The 22,743-nt window shown below is 43.1% G+C and overlaps 1 protein-coding gene across 1 annotated transcript in view; it reads right to left on the bottom strand.

Moving 5' to 3' along the window:
* Positions 1–5,275: 5,275 nt before the first annotated feature.
* ptpn9a (protein tyrosine phosphatase non-receptor type 9a) overlaps positions 5,276–22,743 on the bottom strand; it is a 72,554-nt gene continuing 55,086 nt past the window's right edge. Inside the window, exons 4-13 of the mRNA XM_041837660.2 lie at positions 18,556–18,680; positions 17,910–18,015; positions 17,645–17,755; positions 15,795–16,111; positions 15,111–15,198; positions 11,045–11,114; positions 8,121–8,199; positions 7,728–7,878; positions 7,258–7,465; positions 5,276–6,900 (exon numbers count right to left, since the gene is read on the bottom strand). Coding sequence (XP_041693594.1) covers positions 6,710–6,900; positions 7,258–7,465; positions 7,728–7,878; positions 8,121–8,199; positions 11,045–11,114; positions 15,111–15,198; positions 15,795–16,111; positions 17,645–17,755; positions 17,910–18,015; positions 18,556–18,680 — 1,446 coding nt within the window. The 3' untranslated portion in view covers positions 5,276–6,709. The remainder of the gene's footprint in view (positions 6,901–7,257; positions 7,466–7,727; positions 7,879–8,120; positions 8,200–11,044; positions 11,115–15,110; positions 15,199–15,794; positions 16,112–17,644; positions 17,756–17,909; positions 18,016–18,555; positions 18,681–22,743) is intronic.

The following is a 22,743-nucleotide window of genomic DNA, read 5'->3' as shown; positions in this document are numbered from 1 at the left end:
AAAATCCCTTCCTTTTCCCGTTTGGCAGTGCGTCGCCCATATCGCCCTATTGAACAGGCCGTCCCTGTACTGGACACTAAAACTAAAGTTCAACAGTGGATAACCGTTACTTGCTCTTGCTAAAAGTTTGAGTTATCACAGGGGAGATGGAATACTATGGAATTTATGGAGCTTTTGGCCACCTCAGAAGGCTGCAAAACAATTCTGGAGGCAAGACTAGAGCCTTTTATAGATGCTAAGACATTTCATCAAGTCACAAAAAATATTTAAAGCTAAATGAATCATTGAGAATTTTCTTCAAACAGAAAGATGATTAGTCTAGACAAACCAGATTCAAATATGACAAAAGCACACATAATCCATTGGGAATCACAATGTTTCATTTAATATGCTGAATACACTGTTTTGGTCTTCCTTTGAAAGGTTATTGAACATATCCCAATCTCCTTCGATTGGAACACATAATACTTGGCAAAAAATTAATTGGGTAATAAAGACATAAGCATTTCAAATGTACATGTGCAGACAAATGTTGGCTTTTCATACAGCATAGTTTGATTCAGTTGTCCTCAATCATACTAATAAAAAAGTAATAGGTTATAACGGAGCTAATATAATTTAAAGTAGATACTTTTAAAGTCTGAATACTTGTAAGAAAAAGTTGTTGAATTCAATAGAAAAATAATATTGGTCACACTTTGTGTCCGTCATTGAAAGTAATAATTCTACAAATCATTAAGAGTGCACAAGAATGGCGGACTTAAATGAGGCTCCACTACAAGCAAATTCAATATGAATTCAGTTGCAAAGAACACATTCTTTCATCAAACTACAAGATATCATGTAATATGATGCACAGGCACTGTACAGCAATGGGAACGGTAATATTCTGTGTGTAATCATGACAAGATGTCAGGTTCAGATGGAGTGCATTCGGAAAGTATTCAGACCCCTTCACTTTTTCCACATTTTGTTACGTTACAGCCTTATTGTAAAATGGATTAAATCGTTTTTTCCCCACTCATCAATCTACACACAATACCCCATAATGATGAAGCAAAAACAGGTTTTTAGAAATGTTTGCTAATTTATTAAAAATAAAAACTGAAATATCTCATTTACATACAGTACCAGTCAAAAGTTTGGACACACCTACTCATTCCAGTGAAGACATCAAAACTATGAAATAACACATATGGAATCATGTAGTAACCCAAACAGTTTTAAACAAAATCAAAATATATTTTATATTTGAGATTCTTCAAAGTAGCCACCCTTTGCCTTGATGACAGCTTTGCACACACTTGGCATTCTCTCAACCAGCTTCATGAGGTAGTCACCTGGAATGCATTTCAATAACAGGTGTGCCTTGTTAAAAGTAAATGTGTGGATTTTTTTCCCTTCTTAATGTGTTTGAGCCAATCAGTAGTGTTGTGACAAGGTAGGGGGTACACAGTACACAGAATATAGCCCTATTTGGTAAAAGACCAAGTCCATATTATGGCAAGAACAGCTCAAATAAGCAAAGAGAAACGACAGTACATCATTATAATATAATATAATATAATAATATGCCATTTAGCAGACGCTTTTATCCAAAGCGACTTACAGTCATGCGTGCATACATTTTTGTGTATGGGTGGTCCCGGGGATCGAACCCACTACCTTGGCGTTACAAGCGCCGTGCTCTACCAGCTGAGCTACAGAGGACCACCATTACTTTAAGACATGAAGGTCAGTCAATACGGAAAATTACAAGAACTTTGAAAGTTTCTTCAAATGCAGTTGCAAAAACCATCAAGCGCTATGATGAAACTGGCACTCATGAGGGCCACCACAGGAATGGAAGACCCAAAGTTACCTCTGCTGCAGAGGACAAGTTCATTAGAGTTACCAGCCTCAGAAATTGCAGCCCAAATAAATGCTTCACAGAGTTCAAGTAACAGACACATCTCAACATCAACTGTTCAGAGGAGACTGCGTGAATCAGGCCTTCATGGTCGAATTGCTGCAAAGAAACCACTACTAAAGGACACCAATAATAATAAGAGACTTGCTTGGGCCAAGCAACACAAGCAATGGACATTAGACCGGTGGAAATCTGTCTTTTGGTCTGATGAGTCAAACTTTTAGATTTTTCGTTCCAACCGCCGTGTCTTTGTGAGACGCAGAGTAGGTGAACGGATGATCTCCGCATGTGTGGTTCCCACTGTGAAGCATGGAGGAGGAGGTGTGATGGTGTGGGGGTGCTTTGCTGGTGACACTGTCAGTGATTTATTTAGAATTCAAGGCACACTTAACCAGCATTCTGCAGCGATATGCCATCCCATCTGGTTTGCACTTAGTGGGACTATCATTTGTTTTTCAACAAGACAAAGACCCAAAACACACCTCCAGGCTGTGTAAGGGCTATTTGACCAAGAAGGAGAGTGTTGGAGTGCTGCATCAGATGACCTGGCCTCCACAATCACCCGACCTCAACCCAGTTGAGATGGTTTGGGATGAGTTGGACCGCAGAGTGAAGGAAAAGCAGCCAACAAGTGCTCAGCATATGTGGGAACTCCTTCAAGACTGTTGGAAAAGCATTCCAGGTGAAGCTGGATGAGAGAATGCCAAGAGTGTGCAAAGCTGTCATCAAGGCAAAGGGTGGCTACTTTGAAGAATTTAAAATATATTTTTATTTGTTTAACACTTTTTTTGGTTACTACATGATTCCATGTGTTATTTCTACAATGTAGAAAATAGTAAAAATAAAGAAAAACCCTGGAATGAGTAGGTGTGTCCAAACCTTTGACTGGTACTGTAAGTATTCAGACCCTTTACTCAGTACTTTGTTGAAGCACCATTGGCAGCGATTACAGCCTCGAGTCTTCTTGGGTATGACGCTACAAGCTTGGCACACCTGTATTTGGGGAGTTTCTCCTATTATTTTCTGCAGATCCTCTCAAGCTCGATGGGGAGCGTCGCTGCACAGCTATTTTCAGGTATGTCCAGAGATGTTCAATCGGGTTCAAGTCCAGGCTCTGGCTGGGCCACTTAAGGATATTCAGAGACTTTTCCCGAAGCCACTCCTGAGTTGTCTTGGCTGTGTGCTATGGGTCGTTGTCCTGTTGGAAGGTGAACCTTCGCCCCAGTCTGAGGTCCTGAGCTCTCTGGAGCAGGTTTTCATCAAGGATCTCTCTGTACTTTGCTCCGTTCATCTTTCCCTCGATCCTGACAAGTCTCCCAGTCCCTGCCGCTGAAAAACATCCACACACTTGGTATTCAGGCTAAAGACTTCAATCTTTGTTTCATCAGACGAGAATCTTGTTTCACATGGTCAGAGTCCTTTAGATGCCTTTTGGCAAACTCCAAGCGGGAGGAGTGGCTTCTGTCTGCCACTCTACGATAAAGGCCTGATTGGTGGAGTGCTGCAGAGATGGGAGAACCTTCCAGAAGGATAACCATCTCCAGAGAGGATCTCTGGAGCTCTGTCAGAGTGACCATCAGGTTCTTGGTCACCTTCCTGACCAAGGCCCTTCTCCCCCGATTGCTCAGTTTGGCTGGGCGGCCAGCTCTAGGAAGAGTCTTGGTGGTTCCAAACTTCTTCCATTTAAGAATGATGGAGGCCACTGTGTTCTTGGGGACCTTCAATGCTGCAGAAATGTTTTGGTACACTTCCCCAGATCTGTGCCTCGACACAATCCTGGCTCGGAGCTAAAAATGTCTAAAAACCTGTTTTTGCTTTGTCATTATGGGGTATTGTGTGTGTAGATTGATGAGGACATTTTTTTTATTTAATACATTTTAGAATAAGGCTGTAACGTAACAAAATGTGGAAAAAGTGAAGGGGTCTGAATACTATCCGAATGCACTGTAAGTCAGAAGGTCCAATCAACAGTAACAATCAAGTTATACCTACAGTGCCTTCAGAAAGTATTCACACCCCTTTACTTTTTTCACATTTTGTTGTGTTACAACCTGAATTTAAATGGATTAAATTAAGATTGTGTCACTGATCAACACACAATGTCAAAGTGGAATTTTGTTTGGGAAAACATTTTGAAAATAATTAAACATTTAAAACTGAAATGTCTATAGAGTCAATAAGTATTCAACCCCTTTCTTATGGCAAGCCTAAATAAGTTCAGGAGTAAAAATGTGCTTAACAAATTGCATAATAAGTTACATGGACTCATTCCGTGTTCAATAATAGTGGTTAACATGATTTTTGAATGACTACGCCATCTTTGTACCCCCCACATTTAATTAATTATCTGTAAGGTCCCTCAATCGAGTAGTGAATTTCAAGCACAGATTCAACCACAAAGACCAGGGAGGTTTTTCAATGCCTTGCAAAGAAGGGCACTAATTGGTAGATGGGTAAAAAAATTAAAAAGCAGACGCTGAATATCCCTTTGCACATGGTGAAGTTATTAATTAGGCTTTGGATGGTGTATCAATACTCACAGTCAATACAAAGATACAGGCGTCCTTCTTAACTCAGTTGCTGGAGAGGAAGGAAACTGCTCAGTGATTTGACCATGAGGCCAATGGTGATTTTAAAACAGTTACAGAGTTTAATGGTTGTGATATGAGAAAACTGAGGACGGATCAACAACATTTTAGTTACTCCACAATACTAACCTAAATGACAGAGTGAAAAGAAGGAAGCCTGTACAGGATACAAAAATTCCAAAACACGCATCCTGTTTGCAACAAGGCACTTAAAGTAATACTGCAAAACAAAATGTGGCAAAGAAATGAACTTTTTGTCCTGAATACAAAACGTTATGTTTGGGGAAAATCCAACACATCACTGAGTACCACTTCCTATTTTCAAGCATGTTATGGGCATGCTTGTCATTAGCAAGGACTAGGGAGTTTCTTAAGGTAAAGATAAATGGAATACAACTATAAGCACAGGAAAAATCCTAGAGGAAAACCTGGTTCAGTCTGCTTTCCAACAGACACTGGGAGACGAATTCACCTTTCAGCAGGACAATAACCTAAAACATAAGGCCAAATCTACACTGGAGTTGCTTACCAAGATTGTACAATCCAGTTGTGCAAAGCTCTTAAGAGACTTACCCAAAAAACGTACAACTGTAATCGCCGCCAAAGATGCTTCTACAAAGTATTGACTCAGGGGCGTGAATACTTATGTAATTGAGATATTTCTGTATTTCATTTTCAATAAATGTAAAAAATAAATAATCTAAAAACATGTTTTCACTTTGTCATTATGAGGTAATGTGTGTAGATGGGTAAGAAAAAAATAGATTTAATCCATTTTTAATTCAGGCTGTAACAAAATGTGGCATAGGTCAAGGGGTGTGAATACTTTCTGAAGGCACTGTATATGACATGTATACAATCTCCTATAATTGTAATTTGACCTTAAATGCACTTTACCAACACAAGAACTGTAATCTCTAAAAGCACAAAGTGCTTCAACATGGCTGTGTATAAAAGTCTATTGCACTTTACTGAGGTGAGGTCTAAGACTGGTGTCTTAAGGCGGAAGCAGGGTCATGGCCTTCCTACACCATGTCCATCGCAGCATAGGCTGCTCAACAGACGTACATGACACAACTGAAGCATACGGAACGACTACTGAGTGAAAGCAACTGCGACGAAACATTTAATGTCACGATCACTACAATATTTTCACAAGGAACGTTTGAACAGCCAATGTGAATGACTTACAATAACAGAATGAAGTCAGATGGTTCATGTGTTGTAAGGAGGCCAGCTCTTAATTCTTCGATCTGCATGAAATGCATTGAGATGGCAACTTTATCAGCCGCTCGCAAAAAAAGTTATATGTGTAGTATTACTTTAAGTTGAACTTAAGGTCATCTATGCATTTTATCTCTCAATGGTTGAGGCTTGGATTGGGGGTAGGGTAAGATGAGAAGTCTGCATGCATCTTAGGGGCAACATCTACATGTAGCCATTCGATTCAATCGGCCCAGGAGAAGTTAAGGGGGGGGGGGGGGTTTGGGTTCGTCCCAGGTGGGGTTCTACCCTCGAATCGCTAAGGTCACGACGACAATACCAAGAGGCAAAATATTTTTTTTAACGTATTATTACTTTCTTCTCCAATACCATTCCTCTTTGCTTTCACTGTCTTTGAGGGATAGAGGATGGAGAGAGAGGGAGAGAGCAGGAGAGAGCAAGAGAGAGAGAGAGACACACTCGTGTCTAACATTACCAAGGCCTTCGAGGTCACTGAACTGGTCACAGAAGTGGTAGGTTCTTATAAAAGGATGATGAGCGCAAAGTTCATGTCATCGGTTACTGCTAAGTACCTGGATCACACAAGACACCAAAACGAATGATGTGTGCAGTATGTCACAACACTAACGACAGACTCGCATAGACACAGAACGATTGGCCACGTAATGATTCAAAATCTTCCTCAGAAGACACAAAACTGACAACATTTGTTGCCAGGTTGCTGTGTCTTGTATGTTATTAAGTGTTACTATCTATCTAACATTTTTCATCACAACTGTGGCTCTGTCAGAAGGAGGAATGAGTTAGTCTTAAAGGCCTCTTAAAAGGGAAGAAGTAGTGATGGCATTTGCTAGAAGCAGGCATGCTGATTGGCTACAAAGTGTCCCCTGGATTCACGGATTGGCTGCGAGAAGGGTCACTGATTGGCTACGACAACACCCAGGGCATCACTGATTGGCTGTGAGAACTACGAGGCGACCCCCAGGCATCACTGATTGGCTGAGAGCAGGCCCTGTCTCTGAGCGTGCTCCAGGATGGCGTTGTGGCAGAAGTAGTACTGGTCGGGGGTCTGGATGGTGAAGGCCCTCTGTGTCCTCATCCGCCGCACCGTCTGACACACGTTGAGCATCCCCACATCCTGCAGCTGGGACAGACAGATGTCCAGGGCACAGAAGGTACCTGGGGACAGGAGAGGGAAGGGGGGAAACATTATTAACAGATGTGTTGTTGTGGGGAAAATGCAGGAATAACTTTAGTTCACTATGGCCTCCATACATTATAGCCAAGGTGATGGCCATAGAAATAGAATCCCTATTAGAGAAACTGAGGTGACACCTATGACTGTCCATAGAGATTCTATTTCATTCTGTGCGTTACACATTGGGAGGAAAGAAGATAATTAAGTTCTCGATATAAGCATGTATGAACCTTTATGATGTCATGTTTTACGTGTCTTTATTTGGGACTCAAGGACTAGAATGAGTCTGACGCATAGACTAAAGGAGTGGTGGTCGTCAGTGAGAATGAATAGTTCACCTGTTCTGCCGATGCCAGCACTGCAGTGAACCACCATGGGGGGTCCCAGGGGGTGGCCGCTCCACTGGGGCCCCATGGCCTTCACTGCCTGCCTCTGCTGCCTCTTGACGGCCCCCAGGAAGTCGATGAGCGTCACGGCCGAGGTGGGGACGCCGTAGTCGGGCCAGCTCAGGTACTGGAAGTGGGTCACCCGCCTCTGCTCACAATTCTGGTTAGGACAGTACAGACAGACACACACACAGCCCATGAGATGTAGCTTCAAATGGGTGAACAACCAGCAATATTTTGCAATCGTTTTCTTACATGTTCAAACTTGATGGAAGTTTTGATGTTAGCCAACAGTTTGAGAAGAGATAGTAGTGTGTGCTATAGCTAGATAATCTCAGACAAATTCAGCGTTGGGAAAGCATGTGTTCTTCCTTGGGAAAAGGGAGCAGAGGTCACTTTAGACCTGTAGCTAGATACTGTACCTCCATGTTGTGCAGCTCCAGGGTGGTCTGGTTGTAGTGGGAGTGGTTGTCCACTCTCTGGTTAACCACAGCCATGTGACCGTATACCTCCTGACCGCCTTCCTCCAGCGGCCAGTACTGACCACACTTCTTCCGACCTCCCTCGTCCGTCCTGCAACACGCAGATCAATTATCTCCATGAGGGTATTGACGATCTTTCTAGAACTCAAGAACCTCTAGGAAGTGCCTCATTGTAACCTACATCTGCATCTGGTTCACAACAGTCACCACATATCAACATTTCCAAATGTCAATGACTCATTTAACAACAATCCTCTACTTCATGCCACAATTAAGAATTGATATAATTTCAAATCCCACTGAGTAAAACAAATATGTAAGAAGATGAACTACCTTGTTGTCATGACAATGACTAGCACGTTTTGCTCCCAGACCATTCTCCAGAAATCCCCATAGGTTTTCTCCAGTGGTCCTATGGACAGCAGAGAGTAGAATGAAGGGAATTAACTACTTGTGATATACCTTATAATAAAGACATCATAAAGCAGTGGTGTCAAACATACAGCCTGTGTATGTGTGACACTCAGTGTCCAGTTTATTAGGTACATCGACCTAGTACCAGGTCGGACCCCCCTTTGCCTCCAGAACAGCCTGATTTATTTGGGGGATGGAAACGTTGCTCAATTGGCATCAAGGGACCAAACATGTGTTAGGACAACATTCCCCACATCATTACACTACCAAATCAAATCAAATCAAATTTTATTGGTCACATGCGCCGAATACAACAGGTGCAGACATTACAGTGAAATGCTTACTTACAGCCCTTAACCAACAGTGCATTTATTTTAAACAAAAAAAGTAAGAATAAAACAACAACAAAAAAGTGTTGAGAAAAAAAGAGCAGAAGTAAAAATAAAGTGACAGTAGGGAGGCTATATATACAATAGAATAAAGTGACAGTAGGGAGGCTATATATACAGGGGGGTACCGTTGCATAGTCAATGTGCGGGGGCACCGGCTAGTTGAGGTAGTTGAGGTAATATGTACATGTGGGTAGAGTTAAAGTGACTATGCATAAATACTTAACAGAGTAGCAGCAGCGTAAAAAGTATGGGGTGGGGGGGCAGTGCAAATAGTCCGGGTAGCCATGATTAGCTGTTCAGGAGTCTTATGGCTTGGGGGTAGAAGCTGTTGAGAAGTCTTTTGGACCTAGACTTGGCACTCCGGTACCGCTTGCCGTGCGGTAGCAGAGAGAACAGTCTATGACTAGGGTGACTGGAGTCTTTGACAATTTTGAGGGCCTTCCTCTGACACCGCCTGGTATAGAGGTCCTGGATGGCAGGGAGCTTTGCCCCTGTGATGTACTGGGCCGTACGCACTACCCTCTGTAGTGCCTTGCGGTCAGAGGCCAAGCAGTTGCCATACCAGGCGGTGATGCAACCAGTCAGGATGCTCTCGATGGTGCAGCTGTAGAATTTTTTGAGGATCTGAGGACCCATGCCAAATCTTTTAGTCTCCTGAGGGGGAATAGGCTTTGTCGTGCCCTCTTCACGACTGTCTTGGTGTGTTTGGACCATGATAGTTCGTTGGTGATGTGGACACCAAGGAACTTGAAGCTCTCAACCTGTTCCACTACAGCCCCGTCGATGAGAATGGGGGCGTGCTCAGTCCTCTTTTTTTTTCCTGTAGTCCACAATCATCTCCTTTGTCTTGGTCACGTTGAGGGAGAGGTTGTTGTCCTGGCACCACACGGCCAGATCTCTGACCTCCTCCCCTATAGGCTGTCTCATCGTTGTCGGTGATCAGGCCTACCACTGTTGTGTCGTCGGCAAACTTAATGATGGTGTTGGAGTCGTGCCTGGCCATGCAGTCATGGGTGAACAGAGAGTACAGGAGGGGACTGAGCACGCACCCCTGAGGGGCCCCCGTGTTGAGGATCAGTGTGGCAGATGTGTTGTTACCTACCCTTACCACCTGGGGGCGGCCCGTCAGGAAGTCCAGGATCCAGTTGCAGAGGGAGGTGTTTAGTCCCAGGATCCTTAGCTTAGTGATGAGCTTTGAGGGCACTATGGTGTTGAATGCTGAGCTGTAGTCAATGAATAGCATTCTCACGTAGGTGTTCCTCTTGTCCAGGTGGGAAAGGGCAGTGTGGAGTGCGATAGAGATTGCATCATCTGTGGATCTGTTGGGGCGGTATGCAAATTGGAGTGGGTCTAGGGTTTCTGGGATTATGCTGTTGATGTGAGCCAGCCTATACCGTTGATGCCAGGCAGGATTGGGTTATGGACTCATGCTGCTTCCGCCAATTCCTGAACTAAAATACTTTAAAAGGACAAAAACCAAATTGAAACTGTGTAGAAATGATAATGGACCTACATTTATACAGTTTCTTGACTGTGTCCTGCTCGCTAGTAATCACCGAAATTAAAGCTTCTGGCAATATTTGGAACTGCCGTTCTGCGGTCAAGAATGTAGAGTTCATTTCAGCCTATGCTGCCCTTCAGTCCCTTGACATTTTGGCCCTGACATGGATCACCCCAGAGAACACTGCTACTCTTTTCATCAGACTACGTTTTCTCTCATAGTCCGAGAGCGTCTGGTCATCGCGGTCGTATCCACTTATAACATGCTATATGTTAAATGCCCAAAGTAGCCATTTTGATCTAAATATAAAATCTGGGTAACAATTGAGTACTTTACTGTGATTGTTTTCAATGAAAATGGTCAAAAAGAAACAAAAACAGCTTCTTAGCAAGAGCAATTTCTCAAGCAAGAATTTTGCTAGGACTGTCTGGGAGTGGTCTGAGTCGGGAAAGGAAAACTGAAAACTAGCTGTTATTGGCCGAGAGGTTTGGAACTCTTTCTTATTGGTCTATTAACTAATTTACCTCCTGGTGATGTCACCAGGCAGGCCAAAACTCCATCCCACCAAAACAGGCTGTTACCCTAAAAGGGCATTATTATCATTTTCACTGTATTATTCCAACCTCAGTGTGGAAATATATATAAAACACAGGAAAATCACGTTTTTGACTGCACTGGGCATTTAAAATGTGTCTTTATGCATCACATTTTCAACTGACTCAAAATGATTTAGTTAAATATCAGGGGGTCATAAATGCTTATGACAAGTCTTCCAATGCATCCACCACATCATAATGCATTATACCTGTCGACTTTAGCGTTACTAAAATACCAATAGTTTGAGAACCAAAGGAACCTCTTACAAATGAATGAATATCCCATAAACAATTATTTGTGCAAAAGTCTCCGATGGTGAAACTAGCAGGTGTCATAGACGGCCATCTTTGTACCTTGAGTACCGATGTACGCATTCTTCTGTTTGTAGCCGTCCATGAAGCTGGCGTTGATGTAGTCCGATCTCTGTGGGAACAAACAGGACATTGTCACAGCGACCAAGAGAATAGGGGTCTTAAAACATCAAAGCTGTACAGTGGCAATTCAGATAACATTATAGAGCCCTGTTGGATAAATGCCAAAGGAATGTAGTGTTTAGAAATATAGCGCTATCAAGGCGGTTTTGAGCCATTTATCAGAGGGCTTTGGTGAGCCTGCTGAGTGTAAAACTAAAGGCTTTATTTTACAAGCACCTGAACCAAAGATGACCTTCAACATTCTATTAGAGGCTGAAAGAGATGGAGAGTCTATTAAATACAAACATACGACAATATAGCTCAGTTGTGTTTTTTTGTCTTAAGATTAATACAACATTTAAATTAATATTTAAAGTTCTAGGAACCACATGTAATGCGTAGGCATATGTGCATTTACAAAGATGGGAATGCTTACAGCAAGTCTTCTAATGCACTTTGTCCTTGATGCAAGGCAATGCCTTCAGAAAGTATTCCTACCCCTTAACTAATTCCACATTGTTGTGTTACAGCCTGAATCCAAAATTGATTAAAAATATATATATAATCTCACCCATCTACACACAATACCCCATTATGACAAAGTGAAACCATGTTCAGACATTTTTGCAAATGTATTGAAAATGAAATATAGAAATATCTAATTCAAAGGTTTTAGAACACCTATTCATTCAAGGTTTTTTCTTTATTTTTACTATTTTCTACATTGTAGAATAATAGTGAAAACATCAAAACTATGAAATAACACATGGAATCATGTAGTAACCAAATAAAGTGTTAAACAAATCAAAATATATTTTATATTTCAGATTCTTCAGAGAGCCACCCTTTGCCTTGACAGCTTTGCACACTCTTGGCATTCTCTCAACCAGCTTCATGAGGTAGTCACCTGGAATGCATTTCAATTAACAGGTGTGCCATGTTAAAAGTTAATTTGTATAATTTCTTTCCTTCTTAATGCGTTTGAGCCAATCAGTTGTGTTGTGACAAGGTAGGGGGGTATACAGAAGATAGCCCTATTTGGTAAAAGACCAAGTCCATATTATGGCAAGAACAGCGCAAAATATCAAGAACTTTCAAAGTTTGTTCAGGTGCAGTCGCAAAAACCATCAAGCGCTATGATGAAACTGACTCTCATGAGGACCGCCACAGGAATGGAAGACCCAGAGTTACCTCTGCTGCAGAGGATAAGTTCATTAGGGTTACCAGCCTCAGAAATTGCAGCCCAAATAAATGCTTCACAGAGTTCAAGTAACAGACTCATCTCAACATCAACTGTTCAGAGGAGACTGTGTGAATCAGGCCTTCATGGTCGAATTGCTGCAAAGAAACCACTACTAAAGGACACCAATAATAAGAAGAGACTTGCTTGGGCCAAGAAACACGAGCAATGGACATTCGACTGGTGGAAATGTGTCCTTTGGTCTGGAGTCCAAATTTGAGATTTTTGGTTCCAACTGCTGTGTCTTTGTGAGACTCGGTGTGGGTGAACTGATGATCTCCACATGTGTATTTCCCACCTAAAGCATGGAGGAGGAGGTGTTATGGTGTGGGGGTGCTTTGCTGGTGACACTGTCAGTGATTTATTTAGAATTCAAGGCACACTTAACCAGCATGGCTACCACAGCATTCAACAGCAATACGCCATCCCATCTGGTTTGGCCTTAGTGGGACTATCATTTGTTTTTCAACAGGACAATGACCCAACACACCTTCAGGCTGTGTAGGGGCTATTTTACCAAGAAAAACAGTGATGAAGTGCTATATCAGATGACCTGGCCTTCACAATCCCCCGACCTCAACCAAATTGAGATGGTTTGGGATGAGTCGGACAGCAGAGTGAAGGAAAAGCAGCCAACAAGTGCTCAGCATATGTGGGAACTCCAAGACTGTTGGAAAAGCATTCCAGGTGAAGCTGGTTGAGAGAATGCCAAGAGTGTGCAAAGCTGTCATCAAGGCAAAGGGTGGCTATTTGAAGAATCTGAAATATAAAATATGTTTTGATTTGTTTAACACTTTTTTGGTTACTACATGATTCCATGTGTTATTTCATAGTTTTGATGTCTTCACTATTATTCTACAATGTAGGAAATAGTAAAAATAAAGAAAAACCCTTGAATGAGTAGGTGTTCTAAAACTTTTGACCAGTAGTGTAAGTATTCACACCCGTTTGCTATGGACACTCCAATTCCCTTCGACCATCCTTGAATTATCGCTACAACGTGATTGGAGTCCACCTGTGGCCAATTCAATTGTTTGGACATGATTTAGAAAGAAACACCTGTGTCTATACACTGAGTGTTCAAAACATTAGGAACACCTTCCTAATATTGAGTTGCACCCCCTTTGCCCTCAGAACAGCCTCAATACATCGGGGCATGGACTCTACAAGGTGTCGAAAGGGTTCCACAGGGATGCTCGCCCATGTTGACTCCAATGCTTCCCACAGTTGTGTCATGTTGGCTTAAAAATCCTCCTTTAACCGGTCTCATTCCCTTCATCTACACAGATTGAAGTGGATTTAACAGGTGACATCAATAAGGGATCATAGCTTTCACCTGGATTCACCTGGTCAATCCATGTCATGGAAAGAGCAGGTGTTCCTAATGTTTTGTACACTCAGTACATTAGGTCCCACAGTTGATAGTGCATATTCAGAGCAGAAACTATACCATGAAGTCCAAGGAACTGTCAGTAGATCTCTGAGATAGAATTGTGATGAGGCATATATCTGGGGAAGTTTCAATTTCTAGAGTGTTGAAAGTTTCCAAGAGCACAGTGGTCTCCATCATTTGGAAATATGGAACTACCCAGACTGTGCCAGACTCTGGTCGTCCGACCGAACTGAGCAACCAGGCAAGAAGGACCTTGGTCAGTGAGGTGACCAAGAACACAATGACCACTCTGACAGAACTACACAGTTCCTTGGCTGAGATAGGAGAACCTGCCAGAAGGACAACAGTCTCTACAGCACTTCACCAATCTGGGCTTTATGGGAGAGTGGCCAGACGGAAGCCACTCCAGAGGAAAAGGGACATGACAGCACGCCTGGAGTTTGCAAAAAGGCACATGAATGACTCAGAGCATAAGGCAAACGATTCTGTGGTCTGATGCGACATAAACTGAACTCTTTGGCCTGAATGCAAAGCGCTATGTCTGGAGAAAACCAGGCACAGCTCATCACCCGTCTCACACCATCCCTACCGTGAAGCATGGTGGTGGTAGCATCATGCTATGGGGATGCTTTTCAGCGGCAGGGACTGGGAGACTGGTAAAGATAGAGGGAACAATGAATGGAGCCAAATACAGGCAAATCATCAATGACAACCCGCTTCAGAGTGCAAACAACCTTAGACTGGAGCAAAGATTTACGTTCCAACAGGACAATGACCCAAAGCATACAGCCAAAGCAACGTTGGAATTGCTTCAGCACAAGAATGTGAGTCCTTGAGTGGCCTAGCCAAAGCCCAGATTTAAATCCCATTGAAATTCTGTGGAAAGACTTGAAGATTGCTGTTCACCGCCACTCCCCATCTAACTAAACAGAGCTTGAGAAAATCTGCAAGGAATGGGAGAAATCCCCAAATCCAGATGTTCAAAGCTGATACAGACATATTCAAGATGACTCAAATCTGTAATTGCTGCCAAAGGTGCTTCTACAAAGTATTGACTCAGGGGTGTGGATACTTATATAAATGAGATATCTATTTCATTTTCAATAAATGTGCAAACATTTAAACAAATATATTTTAACTTTGTCATTATGGGGTATTGTGTAGGATGGACGAAAACAATTATAATATTTAATCCATTTTGAATTCAGGCTTTAACAACAAAATGTGGAATAAGTCAAGGGGTGTGAATACTTAGTGAAGGCACTGTATGCACAGGTGGTTCTTAGAAAGTGTTACTGATATCTCTTATGTTATGATTCTGTAAACTTTAACTGCATGATGACATTGTCATTTGACTTTTGAGAAGTACACACCTCGTTTCTTCTAGCTACCAGGCGAACTCTTGTTTGGTCAAGACACAGGACATCCCCATAGCGATTCCTCTCCTGGTTGTATGCAGTACTGGAGAGATTTTGACAGATACAAATCAACCAATGGTGATTTATGAATATCATAAAACATTACATCAAGTTCCAACTCCAAGGGACTGGTGCAAAGTTTTGCCACCCAGTTTGATGCTTTGCTTCTTACATTTTTAGTCATTTAGCAGACACTCTTATCCAGAGCGACTTACAGGAGCAATTAGCGTTAAGTGCCTTGCTCAAGGTCACATCGACAGATTTTTCACCTAGTCTGCTCGGGGATTAGAACCAGCGACCTTTCGGTTACTGGCACAACGCTCTTAACCACTAAGCTACCTGCTTGGTTTAATTGATAAACCCACATAGTCTCCTCTCATTTTTAACCCAGTGAGGGTTCATGGGCCTCACAAAGAGTCAGAGTAGGAGGGCAGGTATATGATCAGTTTTGCCTTTTAGATCATAAAGAACAAGATTATATGGACTGGAGGGACCTGATACTAGATCAGCTCTTACTCTGAGACGCTTTGTGAATACGGGTCTTAACGGTCTAGGCTTCTCCCCGTGCAGCTCAAAAGCCTGGAAATGTAGACTAACCCAAAGCTAACCCTTTAAAAGTGCTTCTACCCATCTACTCACAGGGCACAGTGGAATGTCCCTGGTGGTTGCTCCTTGCGGATTTCCTCATACTCCAGGTGGATGCCTGAGCGCTGGAGCCTGCCCAGGTGGGCAACGAGCTCAGGTAGGCGCATGGCCTCCGGCCCGGGGTTGTGGACTGACGAGTCCTCCAGGGGGATGCCAACCAGCTCATCCACGGGATCCACGCGGCCGTTATGCCCAGCCAGGAGCTGCTGGTTCCAGCCGTGGGCGTCCAGGGGCAGCAGCCCCCCCAGGTGCTCAGGGAGACAGTCCCGTGGGAGGTGCTGGCGGAGGTCAGACATTTTGACCATCTGGACCTGGGAGTGGAGAGGGGAAGGAGGTAGGAGAGAGTGAGGGCTTCACCTATCACAGTCAAATGACATCCTTGCTCCGTTTCGAAACACACTCACGTCATTCAAACTGGACCTCATGTCAATACAAGTATGGAATCCTTTTTTAGGACATCCTGATTTGTAAGCTGTAGGTTTCAGTCTTGAGGATGTTCTAAATGGATTCTGTACAATAATAGGGGATTAGGTTGATTTCATTCCATTAAATGAATCATGGGACAAGACATCAGATTGAAAATGTGACTCGATTTGAAAAAAATAGGAAGTCGATGAATAAAACCAGGGTTTCCCAAACTCATTCCTGGGGCCCACCCTGGATGCACGTTTTGGTTTTTGCCCTGTCACTACACAGCTGATTGAAATAATCAAAGCTGCCAGGCCCGAGTTTGGGAAACACTGAAAAAAACAGTGTGCTTTCATTTATGCTCCCGTGCCGTTCAATAAATGGATTCCAGTTCTGATGTTGCATATTAGAGCCATTCTACAAACGTCATCTCATCAATGAATAATGTGATTGTGGTGATAACACCAAGCACTCAATATCATGACCTCCTCTCCAGTTCATGAAAAGATGCAGGTTAAAGTTAAACAAGATCATCAATGACTAACTCAATCGTCTTCCTAGTTCTGGTGAGGAAAATCAAATCACTCTCCTACTGCCTTCTTAACTAATCTGCTTTAAGAGATACAGTAAATACTGTATATATCAGAGGCAAGTGAAAGATTTGTCATATGTTTAGTGAAATCTAAAGTGACATGGACTGAGTCTAAAATGGCACCTTTTTCCCTATATAGTGCACTACTTTTGACTAGGGTCCATAGGGCTCTGATCAAAAGTAGTGCACTATATAGGGTGTAGAGTGCCATTTTGGATGCTGCAGTGGAGATTCCTGATCCCAAAACGTTCGCTTTCCCTGAGGGGAGTGACTTCCTGTGTAGAGGTCACCGTGGAGACACCTTGCATCCATCAATCATGACAGCTGAGGAAGTGCCTTGTGTATCAATTACATTGCAGGGGTGGACAGCGGTTCACCTTCCAATGTCAGGTTTTATACACTGGAAGGGATCATAATGATCATCCCCAGGTCCCAGGAGGGTTTATCTGCTCCTTACTAGCGCACTCCTTACTAGGAGATGTTCCCAAACTAGGGCAGGGAGTGAAAGGGGTTACTGGTGCAATGTCTTTAGAGACACAGGGGCCATGCTTTGCTCTGCACTGTGAGGATAGGCCTATGATAGGCACCATGCCAGAACATATCTCCATCATGCTGCATCTGAAAAACCACTGTGTTTTGATGGCAACTGATGGCACAGCTTGCTTGGTGCTAGCAACACCAGGGTTGTGAGTGTGATTCTTGCATGGGCCACATATACTTAGTTAGTCGGTTTGGAGGAAAGCGTCTGTCACTGTCACACATTCTTGACAGTTATAGTTGGACTCGGTGCTTGTTTCTAAAGATATGATTCTGCCCATAGTGAGAATTATACCACTGCACTCACCCTCTCCCTGAGTTTTTCCTTAAGTAGCAGGCTCAGCAGGTTGTAGGGCACGCGGAACCAGACAGGGGCGCCCACTATCAACACTTTCTTCAGCCTGGCAGGGAACGCCCCCTGGGGGAGAGGAGAGCAGAGCTGCAGTTTTGGAACGGTTTCGCAATCCTGGCCACTTTTTCAGAAACATACAGTGTACATTTTTGTCAACATATTAGCCTGGTGAACAGATATTGATACACTACTACAATACGCTGGCTCAGTACGTTCTAACCTTGAGTAAGTTGAGGATCTTCTTGCTGAGGTCCAGCTCAAAGTTGGTGTAGTTGGAGCCCGCCATGTCGTAGATGAACACCAGGCCGTTTCTTTGCGTTTCAAAGCTAGGGGAAGAGAGAGAGAAAGAAAAAATGTTGGTAATACCCTCTTCATAATACATTATAAGCATATTTATAATGCCTTGTGCTCTGCATAATGCACTATAATGCATGACTTAGGCGCTAATAGCTGCACATAATTAGTGGCGTAAAATAAAGATTCAAAAATCAACTGTCAGGTCATACACATTACACACACTTTCACAACACAGTCACAGTGTAACACCAACATGTCTCATATTTCGTCCAATTTGTCTGTTTTCTTTACCCAATGGTCTTGATCAATTTCCTTTTATTGAAAAAGAAAATCCAGTCATTTAAGCCGGAGTCTCATCCACATAACTGAACAGAACACATAATAGGCTAATACTGGTCCTCTGTAGCTCAGTTGGTAGAGCGTGGCGCTTGCAACACCATGATAGTGGGTGTGATTCCCGGGACCACCCATACGTAAAAAAATGTATGCACGCATGGCTAAGTCACTTTGGATAAAAGTGTCTGCTATATGACATATATATTATAATATATGCATCTCTTTGTTCTCACCTCTCCACAGCCTGGTCCAGTAGGTAGAAGAGAGCCTGTAGGACAACATGGTTGCCTGTCTTGTTGGGGTGGTGGAGCTTGGCTGTGTACAAGGCTATGGAGGCGCCCGATGGGTCTCGCACACTCTAGTAGAACAGAACAGAGACGGGTCAAAGGAAGGAGAGATTAGGGTGTGCTTCTTGGCTGCACCACTTAGGCACAGACGCCAACAGCCCTAACATTCGAATGAGATTCTATACAGCACCTTAGGTGAGGAAATTAGGAGAACAAGCAGCATCACAAATCAGAAGTCATTTAAAAAAAAGGGACTGCAAGTTTAATTTAGTATTCATTTCACATTTTCTACATTGATATAAATACACAGGGAATTGTAAGTGGTATTCTGACAGAGGTGCATACAGTTTGCAGAAGAAGTGCATACAGAACTAGTTGCACACTGGATCCAGCCTGCAGGTCCAAGTATCTAAAATGGGGTCTGGGTTCAGGTTGACCACAAGGTGGCAGAGTGGACATGACCACGAGAAGCAATGAGAGCTTTGGCCAGATGGAGGCGCCTGGGTTCACAGACAGATTTAAAATGGGCGCCGCCTCATATCTCTGAAGGAGTGACTTGTATGAAACTATCAGTATGAATGGGACATCCCACTTAAGAGGCAACCATTGTTAAAACTAGGGTCCCATTTCATTAAAACAAGTTACCAGGTTACTGGAGTATCAATGAAAGGACATTGTTCGTGCACTGTGCGTAACTGTGTGACCTATTCAAAATGACAGAATTTCAACTGAATAGTCTCTAGTCTGAACCGCAACAGTGAAGAGCATACAATACATTTCGCCACAATTGACACTCACCCCAGCATCCAAAAAGTGGATTGAGTGACTATTTTGACTAATTTATTTACCCTCTGCCCAAAAAAGGCAATTATTCACAGATCATAAAGTGTCTCAGAGTGAGAGTGCCTAATAAGATACGTTTGGCCTTTTAGATTATAATGAATAAGATGACATTGACAGGGAAGACCTGATCCTACATCAGCACTCCTCCTCCGAGACGCTTTATGAATACGGGCCCTGGACACTCCTGTTATTTGAGGGCAAAATAGCCTTGTTCCTAAAAATACCCGACAGGATACAGACAGAGGGCCAGTGCTGAAGTGGTGGAAGTCTTCTTTCTATGAGGAAGGAGGTTGTCTCAAATCGATGCAGCAGACTGGCAGTGGCGTGACAATGGGGAGGGAGGGGGGAGAAAAGAGGGATCTGTGACAATCAGCTGTCATAGCTCTAGCCCTGTCGACTGACTCAGATTTCCTGGCAAGGAGGGCAGGGAGAGAGGGAGGGACCCTTCACTACCACACTTGATCCCAGTCCAAGATAAACTACATTGAAGGACCCTAACTTCTCTATTTGAACCATTGAGTTATTATTAACCCATTCCAACAGTCTTCTAAAGACTACCATACACCCAACATTCTGATATCTTACACCCCCCCCCCCCAGATTCTTGCTGAAACTCTGCGCAGTTTACCATTATCATTCACAATTGTGAATTACTATAAAATACCATCTTGAATTCAACGTCCAATCCAATTTCTGATACAATTTCTAGTAGTAGTAGTAGTAGTAGTAGTAGTAGTAGTAGTAGTAGTAGTAGTAGTAGTAGTAGTAGTAGTAGTAGTAAACCCGTATATGGGTTGAAAATGTCAGATTTCGACACTGATAAGCGCCTAAATTGGAACGCAGTGGCTGTACAGTAACATGCTATACATGACATCAGAGCTCAGGGACTCTGCTTCACAGCTCTGTAACAATTTTCACTGACAGCCGTTCTGAACTTGACCACCACGCACGACAAGAAGTTGCCCACATCCTCCCGCTAATTTGGCAGCTTTTGCACATTTGTTGTTGCTTGAGTGAGGGAAATGCTGTAATTTACGAGGACTCAATGTTTTTTGAAAGATGAGACGTTGAGGATTATAATACCGCATTGATGTCATACAAGCAAGCCAAACACCACAGTCCAAATGTGCACCTCACATTTCCATATCATAAAACTCATGTCATATACACTGAGTGTAAATTACATTAAGGACACCTGCTCTTTCCATGACATTAACTGACCAGGTGAAAACTATGATCCCTTATTGATGTCACTTGTTAAATCCACTTCAAATCAGTGTAGATGAATGGGGGGAGACAGGTTAAAGAAGGATTTTTAAGCTTTGAGGCAATTGAGACATGGATTGTGTATGTGTGCCATTCAGAGGGTGACTAGGCAAGACAAAAGATTTAAGTGCCTTTGAACATGGTATGGTAGCAGGTGCCAGGCACACTGTTTTGTGTCAAGAACTGCAATGCTGCTGTGTTTTTCATGCTCAACAGTTTCCTGTGTGTATCAGGAATAGTCCACCACCCAAAGGACATCCAGCGAGCTTGACACAACTGTGGGCCAGCATCCTTGTGGAACACTTTTGACATCTTGTAGAGTCCATGTCCCGACGAATTGAGGCTGTTCTGAGGGCAACTCAATATTAGGAAGGTGTTCTTAATGTTTTCTACACTCAGTGTACAGCGTCAACATTTATGATCACTATGTTTGATATACCGTTACAAGATGACATTGTGTTATACCCTGAGTTGTCTTGACATTACATTATAAGCGCAGCAATGCACACACTGCAGTAGGCTATAAGCGCGAATGTTCCAAAATGCAATCAATTAGGGGGAAAACACTGTTCTCAAAAGTGACCGCAAATGAGATTATGCATGTAATGCTTTATTATAAAATCTGAATTTTTATGGTGAGAATTATCTTCCCCAAACTTGAAACTCACGCGTCACCTAAAAAGTGAGGGAAAAAAGTATTTGATCCCCTGCTGATTTTGTAAGTTTGCCCACTGACAAAGACATGATCAGTCTATAACTTTAAATGGTAGGTTTATTTGAACAGTGAGAGACAGAATAACAATAAAAAAATCCAGAAAAACGCATGTCAAAAATGTTATAAATTGATTTGCATTTTAAATGAGGGAAATAAGTATTTGACCCCTCTGCAAAACATGACTTAGTACTTGGTGGCAAAACCCTTGTTGGCAATCACAGAGGTCAGACGTTTCTTGTAGTTGGCCACCAGGTTTGCACACATCTCAGGAGGGATTTTGTCCCACTCCCAATCTTCTCCAAGTCATTATGGTTGAGGCTAACGTTTGGCAACTCGAACCTTCAGCTCCCTCCACAGATTTTCTATGGGATTAAGGTCTGGAGACTGGCTAGGCCACTCCAGGACCTTAATGTGCTTCTTCTTGAGCCACTCCTTTGTTGCCTTGGCCGTGTGTTTTGGGTCATTGTCATGCTGGAATACCCATCCACAACCCATTTTCAATGCCCTGACTGAGGGAAGGAGGTTCTCACCCAAGATTTGACGGTACATGGCCCCATCCATCGTCCCTTTGATGCGGTGAAGTTGTCCTGTCCCCTTAGCAGAAAAACACCCCCAAAGCATAATGTTTCCACCTCCATGTTTGACGGTGGGGATGGTGTTCTTGGGGTCATAGGCAGCATTCCTCCTCCTCCAAACACCGCGAGTTGAGTTGATGCCAAAGAGCTCGATTTTGGTCTCATCTGACCACAACACTTTCACCCAGTTCTCCTCTGAATCATTCAGATGTTCATTTGGCAAACTTCAGACGGGCATGTAGATGTGCTTTCTTGAGCAGGGGGACCTTGCGGGCGCTGCAGGATTTCAGTCCTTCACGGCGTAGTGTGTTACCAATTGTTTTCTTGGTGACTATGGTCCCAGCTGCCTTGAGATCATTGACAAGATCCTCCCGTGTAGTTCTGGGCTGATTCCTCACCGTTCTCATGATCATTGCAACTCCACGAGGTGAGATCTTGCATGGAGCCCCAGACCGAGGGAGATTGACAGTTCTTTTATGTTTCTTCCATTTGCGAATAATCGCACCAACTGTTGTCACCTTCTCACCAAGCTGCTTGGCGATGGTCTTGTAGCCCATTCCAGCCTTGTGTAGGTCTACAATCTTGTCCCTGACATCCTTGGAGAGCTCTTTGGTCTTGGCCATGGTGGAGAGTTTGGAATCTGATTGATTGATTGCTTCTGTGGACAGGTGTCTGTTATACAGGTAACAAGCTGAGATTAGGGGCACTCCATTTAAGAGTATAATAATTGTGTGA

This window comes from Coregonus clupeaformis, unplaced genomic scaffold, assembly GCF_020615455.1.
Source record: "Coregonus clupeaformis isolate EN_2021a unplaced genomic scaffold, ASM2061545v1 scaf0067, whole genome shotgun sequence".
Taxonomy (NCBI): domain Eukaryota; kingdom Metazoa; phylum Chordata; class Actinopteri; order Salmoniformes; family Salmonidae; genus Coregonus; species Coregonus clupeaformis.
The sequence above is the reverse complement of the archived record's forward strand: the minus strand, read 5'-3'. Positions and strand labels throughout refer to the sequence as shown.